Genomic DNA, 15199 nt, shown 5'->3' with positions numbered 1-15199 from the left:
GACAGGTGTCACCTTGTTTTTCCGGTAGTGACATGTCCCCCCGTCCTGAGCATTCTCCACCTCTGGAAATACAGTATCTCCTTTTTGCTTTTTATGTGTAGACATTTATAAATCCTCTGGCTTCCCTGCTACCTTTAAGCGGCTCACCTTTGAGAATCATCTGGGCACTTAATCTCACTGTCTTGACTTGTGCTGTTACAGCTTCTGCAAGACCGTGCTGTACGGCAGAGCAAGTCTGCCTCTCTTGGGCCGTTCCTAGTTCTGGTGGCTCTGCAGTGCTGATGAGGTCCGTGCTGAGCTCCAGGGCAGGAGGCAACATCTATTCAGTGGGTAGGGGTGGGGGCTACAGGTTATTATGTTTTCTGTTAGGAAGAATTCTGGGTGGGCAATCAGCAGTGTTTGCCACAATTCAGATAATAGAATATCATATAGCCATTAATTTTTGAAGAATTATTTATTGACATGGGAAAATGCTCACAGTATGTTAAAGAAGAAAGCAGGATACAAATCTGTAAATACAGCATGATCCCAATCTTGTAATAAAATAAATTATATATGCATAGAAAAAATACAGGAAGGAAATACACTAAAACATTAACAACGATGTCAGGGTGGTGGGATTTGGGGTGAATTATTATTTTCTGCATCTTTCAAACTTTCCACATTGAACGTATCAGGGAAAAAAGAAAATAAAGTGACACCTAGTCCTGGGAGACGGCAAGACTGATGTGATAAGGTGTTTGTAGACCGCTTGTTTGGCTGCAGCCTGGTCCTCATTTATTAAGAGGGATAATACAGCTGCCCTGCCTGCTACCCAGGACCACTGGGCATGGGAAAGGGTCACAAATGCCTGGCAATTGTTCCTCTACAGCAGCAGCTCAAATGCCATACTTAAGGACTTGCTCTTCCACCCCCTACTTCCAAGGTCAAGAGTGTGGGCAAAGAGGCCTGTCAAGTGTATGGCCAAGGAATTCTAATCCCTCCAATCCCAGGAGAGGCAGCCTACGCTGTTGGCCTCTGACCTATCCTAAAGAATTCCAGGCCTACATCTGAAATTTGGTGTTAACTGACCATGTTTCCTACTCCCCATCTACTCCAGGTCACCTCCCTGTTAGAAAAGTTCTTTAAACTGTTTCTACTGGAGAGTTATTGCTTAAAATGGCCTGAGAACAATCAGGCCTCCTCACCCTAGGCTGATCCCCACAGTTCAAAGCCCATGGCTTTGTGGTCCAGATATGCCCAAGCCCAGTGTGTTCTGTATGTGCAGTAGGAAGGGGAAAGGGTGCTGCTGAGAGTCAGGCCACCAAAGTTGGTCTCTTGCCTGCTGCAAGGCCAGGGATCTTCGGTAAGCTCTCTAGACAAGCTTTCTGCTATGAGCTATAGAAAGGCAAAATTAAGGACATACAAAAAGCCCAGCTTGTAGTGAGCACACAACAGATGTTCTTTCTCTGTGTGCAAGGCAAGGTCACTTCCATTTTCTCCCCCTGCAAAATCTTCCTCTTTAAAAACAAGATTTAGTGCTCAGCGCAGAGAAATGCAAAATGAAACAACTCACTGAAAGCAGAGGAGCACAGCTACTTAAACAGGACTATTCAAACACTTATTCTGTAGTGAGCCAGCAAGAGGCATTCATGAGATATGTCTTCATTTACATAAGCTGACACTCACGCCAAAGCTGATTGTATAAATTATAAAAATAGTTTAAAAATGCATTTGTAGAATAAAATAAGAAAAATATTAAGTTTTCTAAACTTTTTTCACTTAATTTAAAATTATGAATCGCCAAGTTTCATTTTATTTGCTTTTGGTTAAAACAATCACCACAAGCTCTCCTGCAACAATATTGAATGAAAATCCTAAAATGAGTTTATTCTTTCCAGTTTTTATGAAGCATTTTGGATTTAGTTCCTTCTCTTAAAGAAGTCCAGTGTTACCGTAAGAGATTAGCCTATGGCCGTGCTATCACACATGCATTTTCTGGGTTAACTAGAGCATCCTTTGATATGGAGAGAATTCCAGATTTGCTACACCTTGAATAAGTTTTCATTCTTACTTAGCTTCTAGTTGGCTTTTTTTTTTTTGGCTGCCTATCTTCAGTCTAGTAGCTTCTTTCTTTGCCATTTTTTTGGGGGTATGGGAGTAGTCCTTAAGAGCCAAATAACTAAACATGTTACAACTGTATGCAGATTTTTAGTAAAGGGGTTAAGAGTGACACCCTTAAAAATATCTCCTACTAGTACCCTGCAAGAAACTTTGTGACATCTCTCTGGCAGCTGGAAGGCCATTTAAGATTCAATTCCTGACTTGTTGCTCTGTCACAGAAGTAACTTCTGGATAAATGTTATTTTCACTAATACTTTAAATACTTTCCTGATCTTAAAAAGGCTATTATGATGACAAGTGAGATAATGGGTGGAAAAGCACTTTTAAAAAGCATAAACTGTGAAAAAGTACTGTTAGCCCATATATCTATTAAAAAAACACACACGGATGGCCAAATTGAATCAACCCCAATGTTTTATTTAATTTAAAGTTTTAAAAGGCAGTGGTTAAGCACATTATCTATGTGTGTGTGTATATATATGTATGTATGTGTATCCACACATACATATATATAAAAGGAAACCAAACCCCTTTCAACTTTAGTCACTGATCAACTAGGCCCACTGTCTACTGCATGATTGTGTTTCTAATTCTTCATGACCAATTCTAACAATAAAAATAAACAGCCTCAATCAGTTTAATAGTAACTATTTGTGTTTCTTTTCTTTTTTTAAATAAATAAAGTTACCATTAAACTGATCACATGGTAAAAAGGCAGAACACACACACACAAGCACACACACTGACCCCTATTTAAAACATGACATATGAATGACCTTTATGTACAAATGGGTGCTGCTGACCCTTACCCCCAACAGAGGCCACAGAAGAACTCCCATCACTCAGGGAGCCCCCATCCCTTCTGCTGGGCTGGAGGATGTACATGTTCTCTGCACCCCAAGTTCAGCCTCAGAACGCACACTCCTGGTGCAACAGTACAGATGGTGGTCCAGTTCTATGGTACTAGTGTTCAGGAACATTAGGGAATAAATAGGCATGTGTAGCTGCCTGGAACTAAACCATCATTTATAACTCTTTATAGGGAGGAATGTATTCTGAAGTTTCAGTTAAGTGACATACAAACTTTCAGAGTGTAATCCATTTGTATGTCTGGGGCTCTGTGTGTGTGTGTGTGTGTGTGTGTGTGTGTGTGTTTCCATATTTATATAAAACTGAAATGAAGAGTGGGGGTAGGTTTACAGAGCAGCTGCTTAGCTTCTATTCAGTCAGTCCTGATGTAAGGAGACACTTGCCGCAGACCTTGTTTATCAGCTCATGATGCTCTCACATGCCTCTGGTTGCTGGAGAGATTCAGAAGGGGCTGCTCTCACAAGTGAGAGGAAGGACATGGCTAAATCTTCGGCTAAGAATCCTGGCAACAGAACTGCCAGATCTGACCAGGGCTGCTTTACAGAATGAAGTCCTTTCCATCCCGATGAAATGGAATTACTTTGTTTCTGCTTCTAGCCCCTGTAACTCTGCCTATCTGCAGCTCTGTATGAATGCCTCAATATCGCAGAAAACACAGGATCACTTCTTAAATATGCTGGATTCTCAATGAGTAAACCAGTTAATGTGTTTCTAGCCAAAGCAAGGGCATAATGTTTTAGAGAAAAGATTCCCCTGGAGCTACAGAGAAAAGATGCTGATAAAAGCAATATTGGAAGTTGAGCAGGTGATGCTTTTTAGTCTGTGTCAGAGCTGGTCTCTTCAATGACAGAGTATTGGTTGAGTGCTTCCTCCAAAGGCGTTATTGTCCCATCAGGTTTTAGTCCCATTGGTTTAAGCAACTCCTCTCTGGAAAAAGAGATAAAAGAGAGAGAAAAAAAAAGTATTCACCAGCATCACACACATACCCCTCCCCCCACCCAAATCCACGTCCTTTTTAAAAAGAAGTCTTTAAAAACCAAAGTATTTTCTCTCAAGCTCTCTCTGTGTGTAACAGGAAAGATGAAAGGGGCATAGAAAGAAAAAGAGGGAGATAAAAGACTTCATTCACACAGGCCAAACCTACTAAGCCAATTAAAAGTATGAAAAGTCAAGGTCTGAACGGGCTCAGGGCAAGGAGCAGGTCTCTTCTGTTTTGAATAATTAACTTTTTCCCTCTTTTGTGGACTCATTTTGCTTTAATAAAGTTGAAGCTGCCAAAATGTCACCTGCTCCAGACATACAATAATAATAAATGGCTGATTTAGTACATATGCATTTCATTCAGTATCAGTCAGACTGGATTTTGCCTCTAGGCTCTAGTGATACATAAGAACTTGTTGATTCACTGCAAATCAGTTGGCCTTCCCCAACTTTCTTCCCAACTTTTCTCTCTCTCGCTTTCTTTCTTCTTCTTGTTTAAAACACCATTGCTTTTGTTTGTGGCAGTTTAATTATGGGATTGACAGCCATTTTAATCTCTTCAAAGCTCCCCAACTGCTTCTTTTCAGTTAATCCAATTATATCTACTCCACAAGTTACAGCCTCATCCTAAAGATGATTAATTATTGATTAAGCCAATCAAAAAGCATTAGGAAAGATTTATTTAATCTTTTCATAGGCCCTTATTTATTACATGGAGATTATGGCAAATGTACCTGTTGCATTGCTAACTCTAGCTCCCCCGGCCCCTGAAAGGTCAGAAGTGCACTTAAGAGGGGCCCTAGAGAGGCCCATGAGCTGCTTAAAATTTATTTCTCACAGAAATGGGTATTGCTCCCTGAAAACATGGCAGCAGCTGTAACGTTGGGATATAAGTGAAAGGAAACAATAACACTACTTCTCCCCCACTCTTTGCCGCTGCCTCTTAGGGAAGCACAAAAAAGGGCTCCTTCCCTGGAAGGAGCAGACACATAACCATGGGATGGTGTTAAGGGCAAAGCAAAACCTGGGGAGGAGTGAGAATAGCTCAACAATCACTGGTTAAGCCAACAGAAGCCTAATCAAGCAACTCTGGCTACCATCTGAAGACTCCCAAGAGTCTGAAAAGTCTATTTGGGAAATGTGAATGGCTGACTGGCTAAGTTGACACTCCTGAGTGTTATGAAGTATGAAATATGTTTCCTGATCAAGAAATGGGATCAGAATCATAGAGCTTAAAGTTGGAAGGGGCCTCAGAGATCATTTAGTCCAACCTCCTTCTTTAATAAGGGAGACTGAGTGACTTACCCAAGATCACTTTTCTAGTGGCAGAGCTGGACGTGGGAAACAGTCCCAGTGCTCTTTGCAGCATACCACATCGGAATTAACTGCCCTAACTGCATTGGAGGAGCAACCCTGAGTTCATCTGCTCAATATCTGCTCAATTATGTGACAGGAACTGTGTCATATACTGGGCAGAAAACAAAGACTAGGTTCAGTGGCTGCCCTTGATGAGTGGGCAAAACAAACATATGATATAGAACATAATGGGGTAAATGCTCTAAAAGAATTATCAACAAAGCATTGTGGTGGCTTTTGAAATGAAGCTGGACCAAAGTGCTATGGGGAGGTGGGGAAAGTATCAATATTAAGGTGTCCTGTGTCAGGCAAAGGGCGCAGCAAATTTTTGGCAAAGGAGTCAAGAGTTCTGTATGGTCTCATCATCTTTGAGGACCTTATTTGATTGTGTCAGTTCATCTTTTCTATCTTTGTGCTCTTAGGAAGCTGGAAAAGGGCCCAGTATTTGAGCAAGTGGAGGGACTCAAGGAAGCAGTAGCAGAAGGAGGTAAGGGTAATTTGGGCTCCAATAGTCAAGTCTTTCAAATGTTGAAGTAAGGAACTTAATAATTTATCCTGTAAAGAGTATCCAATCAGGTTTGTTTCCTTTGGCAGTGGTGTGGCAGACACATTGGAATACGTGGCAGAGAGACAAGTCACTAGTAGTTCATCATAATGGTATATGGAGGAGACAAAGAGCTGAATTATGGCTGAGGTTATGGGAAGAAAACCCAATATATCTAAGGTAGATATGATGACCACTGGAAGGGGAAGACAAGCAGTAGACTGTCCCTGTGGCTCCAGTGAGATAACAAGTAGATGTGACACTATCTACTGGAGCCAGAACACAGGATATGGAACAGACTGTGTGGGGAGATGCTGCTATCTTTCAGGACATGAAGAGCTTAAGGTGCCTGATGACAACCAGGTAGAAAGGCTCAGTGCAGAGTTAGAAACAACTAATTTCCATTAAAACTTCTCTCTAGCACTGATGCATACACACTACTATAATTTACAGTATACATTTTCCTAGTTCTAACTGACTATGCTGAAGGACTTCATCACATTGGACACTAGATATGAGAAACAAATGCAAAACGAGAAGGGGACAACCCACTGGGAATGAAGTACTGAGGGATAAGAAAGTTCTAGGTCTAAAGCCAGGTGTGGTGGTGCATTCCTGAAATTCCAGCACTCAGGAGAGAGGCGGGAGAGCAGAGTTTGAGGCCAGCCTGGGCTCATAATGAGATCCTGTCTCCAAAAAAAAAGAAAAAGAAAAAAGTTCTAGGTCTAACGGTGTTTGTGAACTGAGGGTGAGATGATGGGATTGGGGCTGAGTAGGGAGAAGCAGAAGTAAGGCTGGCAGGTGGGAACTAGAGAGGCTCTACCAAGGATAGTAATGAATCCTTGGACTAACACTACTGCATCTCCTTGATAAGGGATCAAGGTTGGGGCTAGTACCAACTTGTATGAAGTACCTAGCATTTTCTCATCTAAACCTAGGAAGACTATTTTCAAATTAAGTCTGTTGTCTTTATCTCTATTCTGTAGTCTGATTTTATCTTGAAAATAATTAAAAATATTAAGTAGCTTTGTGTTTAAATTATGGGAATTTGTTTACAGAGCAAAGGGCCCCATATTTTAATTCTCATTTATGACCTATTCCTCTCAACCATTTGTTTTTTATTCTCTGTGTGTGTGTGGGCGGGGGTGGGGGTGGGGGTGGGGGGGAGTTGCATATCACCCTCCATTAAAATGGAAGCTCCTCAGAGGCATGAATTCTTTTCTCTTCCACATGGTTCCATGCAATGGTTGGGTGTGTTGGCATTTCTATAGGAAAGGCATCAGTGAAAACTGGCCACATAATCATGCTTTCATGCAAATGAATTAAGGCAGCAATGTGATACGAAAGAACAAAAAGATCTGGAGTCAGGAAGTCTAAAGTCCTGATCCTTTCACTTACCAGCTGTGTGATCTTGGGGAAGTCTCTGAGTCTGTTTTCCCATGTGTGAAATGGGGGGACATGGTAATACTACCTTTATCTATTTCTTAGTAATGATGTAGGAAATGACAGTAAAAACTGCAATTATAATGGAGATCAAAGAGTGCTGTGAAGTGTAAAGGACTCAAATATTTATTACTGTGGTGTGTGAAAAGCACATATAGGGTTTGGAGTCAGACCTGGGTTCAAATTCTAGATCCATCACTCATTAATCATAAGACCTTAAAATTTCTAGACTTTGATTTCCTTATCTGTAGAATTAGGATGGGAATACTCACCTCACTATGCTGTTGTATGGCTAGACATACAAAGTGTGTGGTGTAATGGCAGGTTGCATTCCTGTTCCATATGTGCTTAAAGAAGGTTTTACCATGGTAGTTAGGAATAAGTGGGGGAAGAATATGCAGAAGCAAATAAAAGACATGGTCCCTGTCCTCAAGAAGCTTTTAGTCAGTTCAGAAGATAAAACACACACACATTAAACAATATTGAGAGAATTACAGAACAGCAGATCAACAAGCTTGAGATGATTAACAGGCAGAGCCCTGCTTTCCCTAAACTTGACAGTTCATTAGTCTTCCTTCACTGGATCTGAAATTTGTTTAAAGGAGATTTCTTGTCCTGTTTTGGAGCAGGAGAGGATATTTACCAAAGTATGACTTTTTCCCCATGGACCCCAGGTTCATTTCTCAGACTCCCATCCTAACTTTTCTGATCTTCCTCTCTATTCTATAACTAGCAGCTCACAAATACCAAAATGAAATGTCTGATGTGGAGACTCACTCTTAAAAGACTTGGTTATATTAGACTGTTTCATTTATGATCGGTTTGAACCTAGGTCAGCAAGATGTGGACAGAGAATGGGACACTATAATGAATACAACAATGTTTCTTCACCAGTCATATGGGCTATGCACATGTGGGAGGGGCACAGGAGACAGGGACACTGACTACAGGCTCCTTGCAGAGGTGGACTTGGGGCCAGTTTGTAATAGCAGTGATGGACATGGATTCACGGGAAGCAAAGCATCCCAAAAGCAGAATTAGTCAAGCAGAGGCACAGAAGCAAGAGTTAGTAGTGTGCAGGGATTGGCAAGCAGGCTGGCTTAGCTGAGGAAAAGGAAAAAGAAAGCTCAAAAGAGATATGAAGTATGAAAGAGGATCTGAATGGAGTTCTTGAATCTGAGGCTGACAAAATCTGATTTGAATATGAAGATATTTTTGCCTTCTAGTTTAAGAGCCCCTCCCCCAATATTTAAGAATATTTATGAAAAATATTGTCAGTACAAATTTGAATGCTATGAAATACTGCTCTGACATATTAAAAAGAAAATATATTCTATGCTTCAAGTATTCAATTTTTATATCCTGTGTCTAGTAAAAGTGCCTTGCACACAGAAGAACCTCAATAAGTATCTGTGAACTAAGTTTAGTTGCACCTGCTATAGTCTTGCATTTTCACAGAGAAAACAGGTATGTCTCTTATGGGATTCCTAATAACTAAACCATGAACAATTCATAGCTAAACCTGTGGGTAGAAAATCTGCTTTCATCCTCAAGATTTACAAAAATAGGAAAGGATTAACATTCCATAGGAAATTCTGCATGATGTTTTCCAGGGATTTTTTGTTCTCTACTAGACTATAAGCAACTTGAGGTCAGAGTCCATGTCTTATCTGGCTGCAATTTGTCAGTATCTAGTATAAGATGGAGCACACAATAGGTGCTCAGTAAATGTTTATTGAAAGAATATGGTATATGGGACAAAGCATAAATGGAGAATGGCAGAAAACTATTTGCCAGGTATCACTCTCCTATTATTTTTTAACTGTAATTATTTCCTTAATGAGTCAACATCATCAGACAATTCTGACAGTTCAGAGGAGGTCAGGCTCCCTTTTTCTCTACAGCCTGGAATCTACCACCACTAGCTGGTATAGACTTGGCTTCTTATGTATGGGACATTAAGAAATGCAGATTCTGGTTTCAGATCTTATACTAAATTATCATGTGTCCTTGGGCAAGTCATTTGCTTCTCTGGGCTACAAAATGAGGGGTTGGACAAGATGATCCCCAAAAGTGTAATATAATTTCAAGAGTCTAAGTAGTAGGCTACTAAATAATTTTGATCTATTTAAAAAACGGTTAGGTTTTTAACACACTCAAACTCATTATTCTAAGCCTTTGTTTATAACCAAGATATTCTAAACCTAAGAGTCAAACATAGAATCCTACCTGCCACTAATACATACCAAGACCACAAACTCTTTCTGCAATCTACCAGCAGATAGGTAAATCAAAGCAATGGCAAGTGTTACACAGAAGGATCCAAATTCAATCCTGACCCTCAATAGATAGGCCATTGTATGAAGAGTTACTACTGGTCCTGAATTTATGGAGGTCCTATTTAAAAAGGATGGCTGGATGTCATCTGTATATATATGTATGTATATATATATATATATATATATACATACATATATATGCACATTATGGTAAAATGGAGATAATATATACTGAAATGTGTATCAGGATTAAGATAGTCACATAGCAACAACTCCTTCATACTTACCTTCAATGCTATACACACGCCTTAACATAAGTTAAGACTGCCCTCGTTATCATCAAAAAGTACAGTGATGTCTACTGGATAAAGAGCCCATTCTAGGCACTGTGACAGTATCATGGCGGGCTTCTCATCTGATCAGGCATCTGGCCAGGGAAGAGATAAGCCTCCAAGAATGTTCAACTGGAACGAAACATCATTTAGAAATTTGATCTTACTAAACGAAAAGGAACCATAATCTATAAGGGCTTGGCCAGGCAAGAGGACACAGATATAGGGCACGTCCAAGAAATGAAACCCTATTTTGCCCCAACCTAACCCTTGGGACTGCTAATAGTAACAGAAAAAGACTTTCTTAAAGATCTAGGGATGGAGACTATGAGATTTATATATATTTAAATTTTTCTGGTGTGTTTTTTTCTTTCCCCAGATATATTTTAACATTTTCCTGAGCCACCATTTTCCTATAAGTATGGTACTTTGGGATGCCTGGGCTTAAATAACTTTTTAGAACCTTACAGAAGGTCACACTTTTTAGGGCTTCTGGTTCCTATGTGACTCTTTCCCCCAAAGATGACAGTGCAGTACTGGGGCTCAGATACTAACATACCCAATTGCACATTACAGAACAGGTCAGATGTGTGTGTAAAACACCTTACTTGACCTGGAAGCAAGAGAATACTCTTGCCCATGGCACATGTTTTTGTGCAGTACAAACAAGGCATTCAATTCAAGTGTACTTGTTGAAAAACAGGACATAATTAAGCAGTTGGTAAAATGCATTCTTGTTTCCCACTTCCAGATCTCCCAAGAGTCCCTTCGAATTTACCTATACGAGTTTCAGCTTCCCGCTTGCCACTTAGCTTGATAACGACTCAAAAATCATTCCCTTGTTTTCAAGGGCTCTTCTTTCTTGTCTGCTCTGTGTACTACAGGGCAGTATTGACACATGGAATTAATGACAGGGTCTGTAATGAAACAACAGTCATGCAAACACCAGTCTGCTCTTTTGATAAAACAGCATGTTAGAGACCTATTCACCTCCCTCTAATTGAGTACTGCATAATAGTTCCGATCCTTTTATGTAACATATTTTGTTCTATGATTAGAAAAGAAGAAAAAGGGGGAAACCTATGAGGCCTTGCTTCTTTCATCACCCTTGATTAATTCTCTGTTTTTAATGAGGGTGGCTGCTATTTAGGAAGGTTCTGTTACATACTTGTTTTGTTGACTTCTGTACAATGTATAACAAAACCCAAGACAGGATAATTGGGCACAGGGATTCCTGCTCTTAATGTAAGGTTGGCTTGGAAAAAAGAACCCTGACATTTTAAATTAGTCATTTCATATTTAGTTCCTTTTCACATCTGAAAGATGGGATGAGACATTAGTACATAAATAAAGCATTTTAATTAACATAGAGCTTTTGAAAAAATGCCTGCTAGAATGGAGCTTGTGATAGCCTAGAGAGAGCAGCCCTGTAATCTTTGCTTTAATTCCAAGTCAAGGGGTACATCACTGGAATACTCATAATCTACTGAAATGCAATGGATTTCTAGTAAGTTGTGATATTCTTATAAATATTTTAACTTTTTTCTCATGGAAATTATATAACTCTTGGGACTGGTTAACATGTTTAATTAGATAATGTGATAGTGTACTTTGGGCTTGAACCCTGATTCTTTATCTTTCATTTAATGGCTTCCTGTTGCCAACTGGCTATACTGATCTTTAACTAAGCCACTTAACCCAGGAGGAAGGAGGAGTATGGTGGGCTTTTCCATAGCAAATTTGAGGTCTTTCCGCTGCATCTTTCAAAAACAATTCTAAGCCTTCCCTTAGTCCTCAGCATTGTGCTTTGGGATTGAGTACAACTGACAAAGTAAAAAATGCCATATAAAAATATCATTCCCAAAACAAATGTTTATGGTGTATTGCCTACATCACCACATCCTTCATTTTGTAAAGGATGGGAATTATCTAAAAAGTCCCACAGAGAAATGTTTTTAAAGTTGGGTTTTTATTAGTGTGATGACATGTATAAGAACTTGTTAGGGTACCCTTTTTCATTCCCTTCTTAAAACAATTAAAAACCTTGTATTAACATGGAATCATAAAAGCTTTATTGGGTTCCCTCATAAAATACTGATTTTAAAATAAGACACTTAGCACTTGACCTGGTATTTGATATGGAATGAAAAGGCAGGGTGCATGATACATGTCTTCTCTAAATCTTAATTCTCTTCTAAAGCAGATATACTTACTATTGGTCTTTTGTGCTTTGTATTTATTTAAAATTTAGAAGTCTTATTTAAAAATAATTGGACTGGTGAACTTTTTGGCAGTATTGGGGTCTGAACTCAGGGCCTTGTGCTTGCTAGGAGGCATGCTAAGAGACTGATGAACTTTTGAGAGCTGTGGGTAATTTTCCAAAACAGCACAATATAAGCAGTCTGTAAACTGAGAGCTGAGTCCTGGTGGGTGTCATTAACTAGATGCCTTATCTTGAGTCAGTAACTTAATCTTTGATGAATTTACTCCTTAATAAAATACCTTTTACCCTATTTAATTCATAGGGCTGTTTTAATAATAATTGGAGATAACATATATGGAAGTATTTTTTATACTTTAAAGTACTATATTAGTTCTTTTTACTCTCATTTCTGTTAGAAGATTACATGCAAAGCTCCAAAAAATTTGCTATCTATCCATGTTATACAGAATGGTTAAGAAAATATAGAGAAAAAAGAGATTAGGGACAGTGCTGGAAGAATAAAATTCAGTTTTATCTTTAAGTGATGGTGTTCTTCATTATTTCTTGGTAGTATAGAACTTTTACATGCTCTCTTGTCAACATTCATATTAAGAAGAGGTCAGCATGCCAACTAACACCTGAATAAAGCAGTAGAAACAGAAGCTCTTATGTGCCCTTCCCAACTAAGTTGATTTAAAAGTTAAAGGAGGAAGGTCACTAAGACAGCAAACAGCCCATGGAGATTATTCTTATTTCATGTTTTTCTAGTGGTCAAAAGCCATTTTAGCTACAGCTCAAAGTGACTATCACTTCAATAAGGAATCCAAAGGCAGCATGATGTCCAACTTAGGTGTTCGGCCACTGGAGTGTACTCTATAACCTAAAGACACACAGTACCAAATTTCTCAGATTAAATCTTCCCCTGACCTTCTTATAAGGACGTATTAATTTAACTGGACCCAAGCCCCCTTAACTGAATTTCCAAGCAACCTTACAGTGCCTTTTAATGATGAATAGCAGTGTTGTCTAACTGAACTATAATGTAAGCCACATATGTAATATTAAGTGTTCTAGTAGCCATTTAGAAAAAAAAAGATAAAATTAATTTTAATAGTATATTTAATTTAACCTAGTATGTAAAAATATTTTGACATGTAATCAGTATCAAGTAATGAGATATCTTACATTCTTTTTTGGGACTAAGTCTTTGAAACCTGGTAAGTATTTTACAAATAGAGGACATCCCAATTCAGACTAACCACATTTCCAGTGATCACTAATCATACTTGGTGAGTGTTTACCACAATGGACAGTGCAGATCTAATGATTTCTGATGGAAATTAAGATCTTTATACTTTCATACCTACAACAGATCTGACAATGCTTTAAAAATGGATGCTTCTGAAGTGTACCTGAAAAATATTTCCTTGATAAACTCCTCACAAGGGTAGGTAAAATTACAGTTGTTATTTTGTAAAAAAGAGTAAAAGAATTTCTTTATAAGGAAAAAATTGTGTATTTGTTGATTTTCCATCATTAACCACTCATAGCCTTTTTAAAAAAATTTAAAATGACCTTTGGATTAAAAGGAACTATTCGTTCTTTTTTTTTGCAGCACTGGGGTCTGAACTCCGGGCTCATGCTTGCCAGGGAGGTGTTCTTACTGCTTGAGTCACTCTGCCAGTGAAAAGGAACTATTCTTATATTTGATGCTTGCATTTATTGAGAAAGACATGTCCTAAATATCATTATGGATGGCCCCAATAAAAATGATCACAATTATTGGCTAGGGAGGGGATGACAAAAGGAAAAAATGCGGAACAATGGTTATTCATATACACACCAATTTCGAAACAGATTTTGATGGTAGAATATATCAGCAAACAGGCAATGTGCCTTGTTAAAACAATGATGGAGTAAGGGTGGGGTAGAGGATCAGTCAATTCTGGTTTCACTTAAGGAACTAAAGGTTCTTGATTAGAGAAGTCAAAACAAAACTATGACTTGCAATACAATCTCGCTTGGTTAGTTTCAGTGTGCACTCCCCTTTTCTGAAGGTGGCATTGCTACTGTATGTGAGTTGTGTGCTGTAGCACAGACTAACAGAATTGTATTAGGCACACTGGACTTGTTTAATCACATACAATAACTATTCTTTTTTAAAGCTCTCCCTCTCTCTCTCTCTTTTTGTGGTATTGGGGTTTGAACTCAGGGGCTCATACTTGCTAGGCAAGTGCTCTATCACTTGAGCCACTCTGCCAGCCTTTTTATTTTTACTTCAGTTATTTTCCAGATAGGGTTTTGCTTTTGCCTGGGGTCAGATGTGAACGTGACCCTTCTACCTAACCCTCCCTTTGTGGCTGAAATTATAGAAATGAGCCACCCACCTTGTTCTTTGAGATAGGGTCTTGCAAACCTTTTGATTCTTCTATCTCTATTTCCCAAACAGTTGGGATTATAGGCATGAGCCACCATGTCCAGCTATCTAATCTCTTGTTTGAGTTGCAGGGGTTTATTTTTTTCCCAAGTCAGAGAAGGAAAGAGGAGTGAAGAGGCAGGTGAATTTCATAAATGTCAAATGAAACTTTCTGCAATCTTATACCTCAGGCCTTGACGCTTATGTTTGATAAATATTATAATTATCATTCTATATTAAGGAGATCATGTACCCAAAACATTTAAATTAGCCAGTTATGGCTCAAAGTGCTTTTCACCCTTGAATTTTACGAAGTCTGGCCAAGAAATGGAACTGACAAAGTATGCTTCAAAGTTTTAAGCCATGTGGGCTATTCTATTGAGCAAAAAACCCTGATCTTCAAATCTGGGGGTTGGTTGTTTTCATTATTTTATCCTTATACACTAGGGAAACTACAGGGTACAAGGTACTACACTACTCAGACATCATGAGATTTATAGAGTTCAGATGGTTCAGCTCTGAAGTCCTTCACTTCAGGTGCACTGCCAATCCCTATATAAGGGATATAAACATCTGTCACAAATATAATTCTTATACTAAAGAAATACAAAATTGTTTAGAATACTAAGCCAGTTGATATTCATTGAAAAGAAAGTATCTGAGCACTAATCT

The 15199-nt window shown here is 38.8% G+C and overlaps 1 protein-coding gene across 5 annotated transcripts in view; it reads right to left on the bottom strand.

Annotated features, from left to right (window-relative positions):
- Positions 1-435: 435 nt before the first annotated feature.
- Positions 436-15199, bottom strand: part of Ric8b (RIC8 guanine nucleotide exchange factor B) — a 115924-nt gene continuing 101160 nt past the window's right edge. For 2 of the 5 annotated variants that reach the window (XM_020180903.2, XM_020180907.2), the window contains one exon: positions 436-3900. In XM_020180903.2, coding sequence (XP_020036492.1) covers positions 3789-3900 — 112 coding nt within the window. In that variant the 3' untranslated portion in view covers positions 436-3788. Of the gene's footprint in view, positions 3901-9863; positions 10826-15199 lie in introns of all 5 variants that reach the window. The other 3 variants (XR_012450977.1, XR_012450976.1, XM_074084298.1) reach the window with 3 other exon arrangements.

This window comes from Castor canadensis, chromosome 8, assembly GCF_047511655.1.
Source record: "Castor canadensis chromosome 8, mCasCan1.hap1v2, whole genome shotgun sequence".
In the NCBI taxonomy this organism is placed as follows: Eukaryota; Metazoa; Chordata; class Mammalia; order Rodentia; family Castoridae; genus Castor; species Castor canadensis.
The sequence above is the reverse complement of the archived record's forward strand: the minus strand, read 5'-3'. Positions and strand labels throughout refer to the sequence as shown.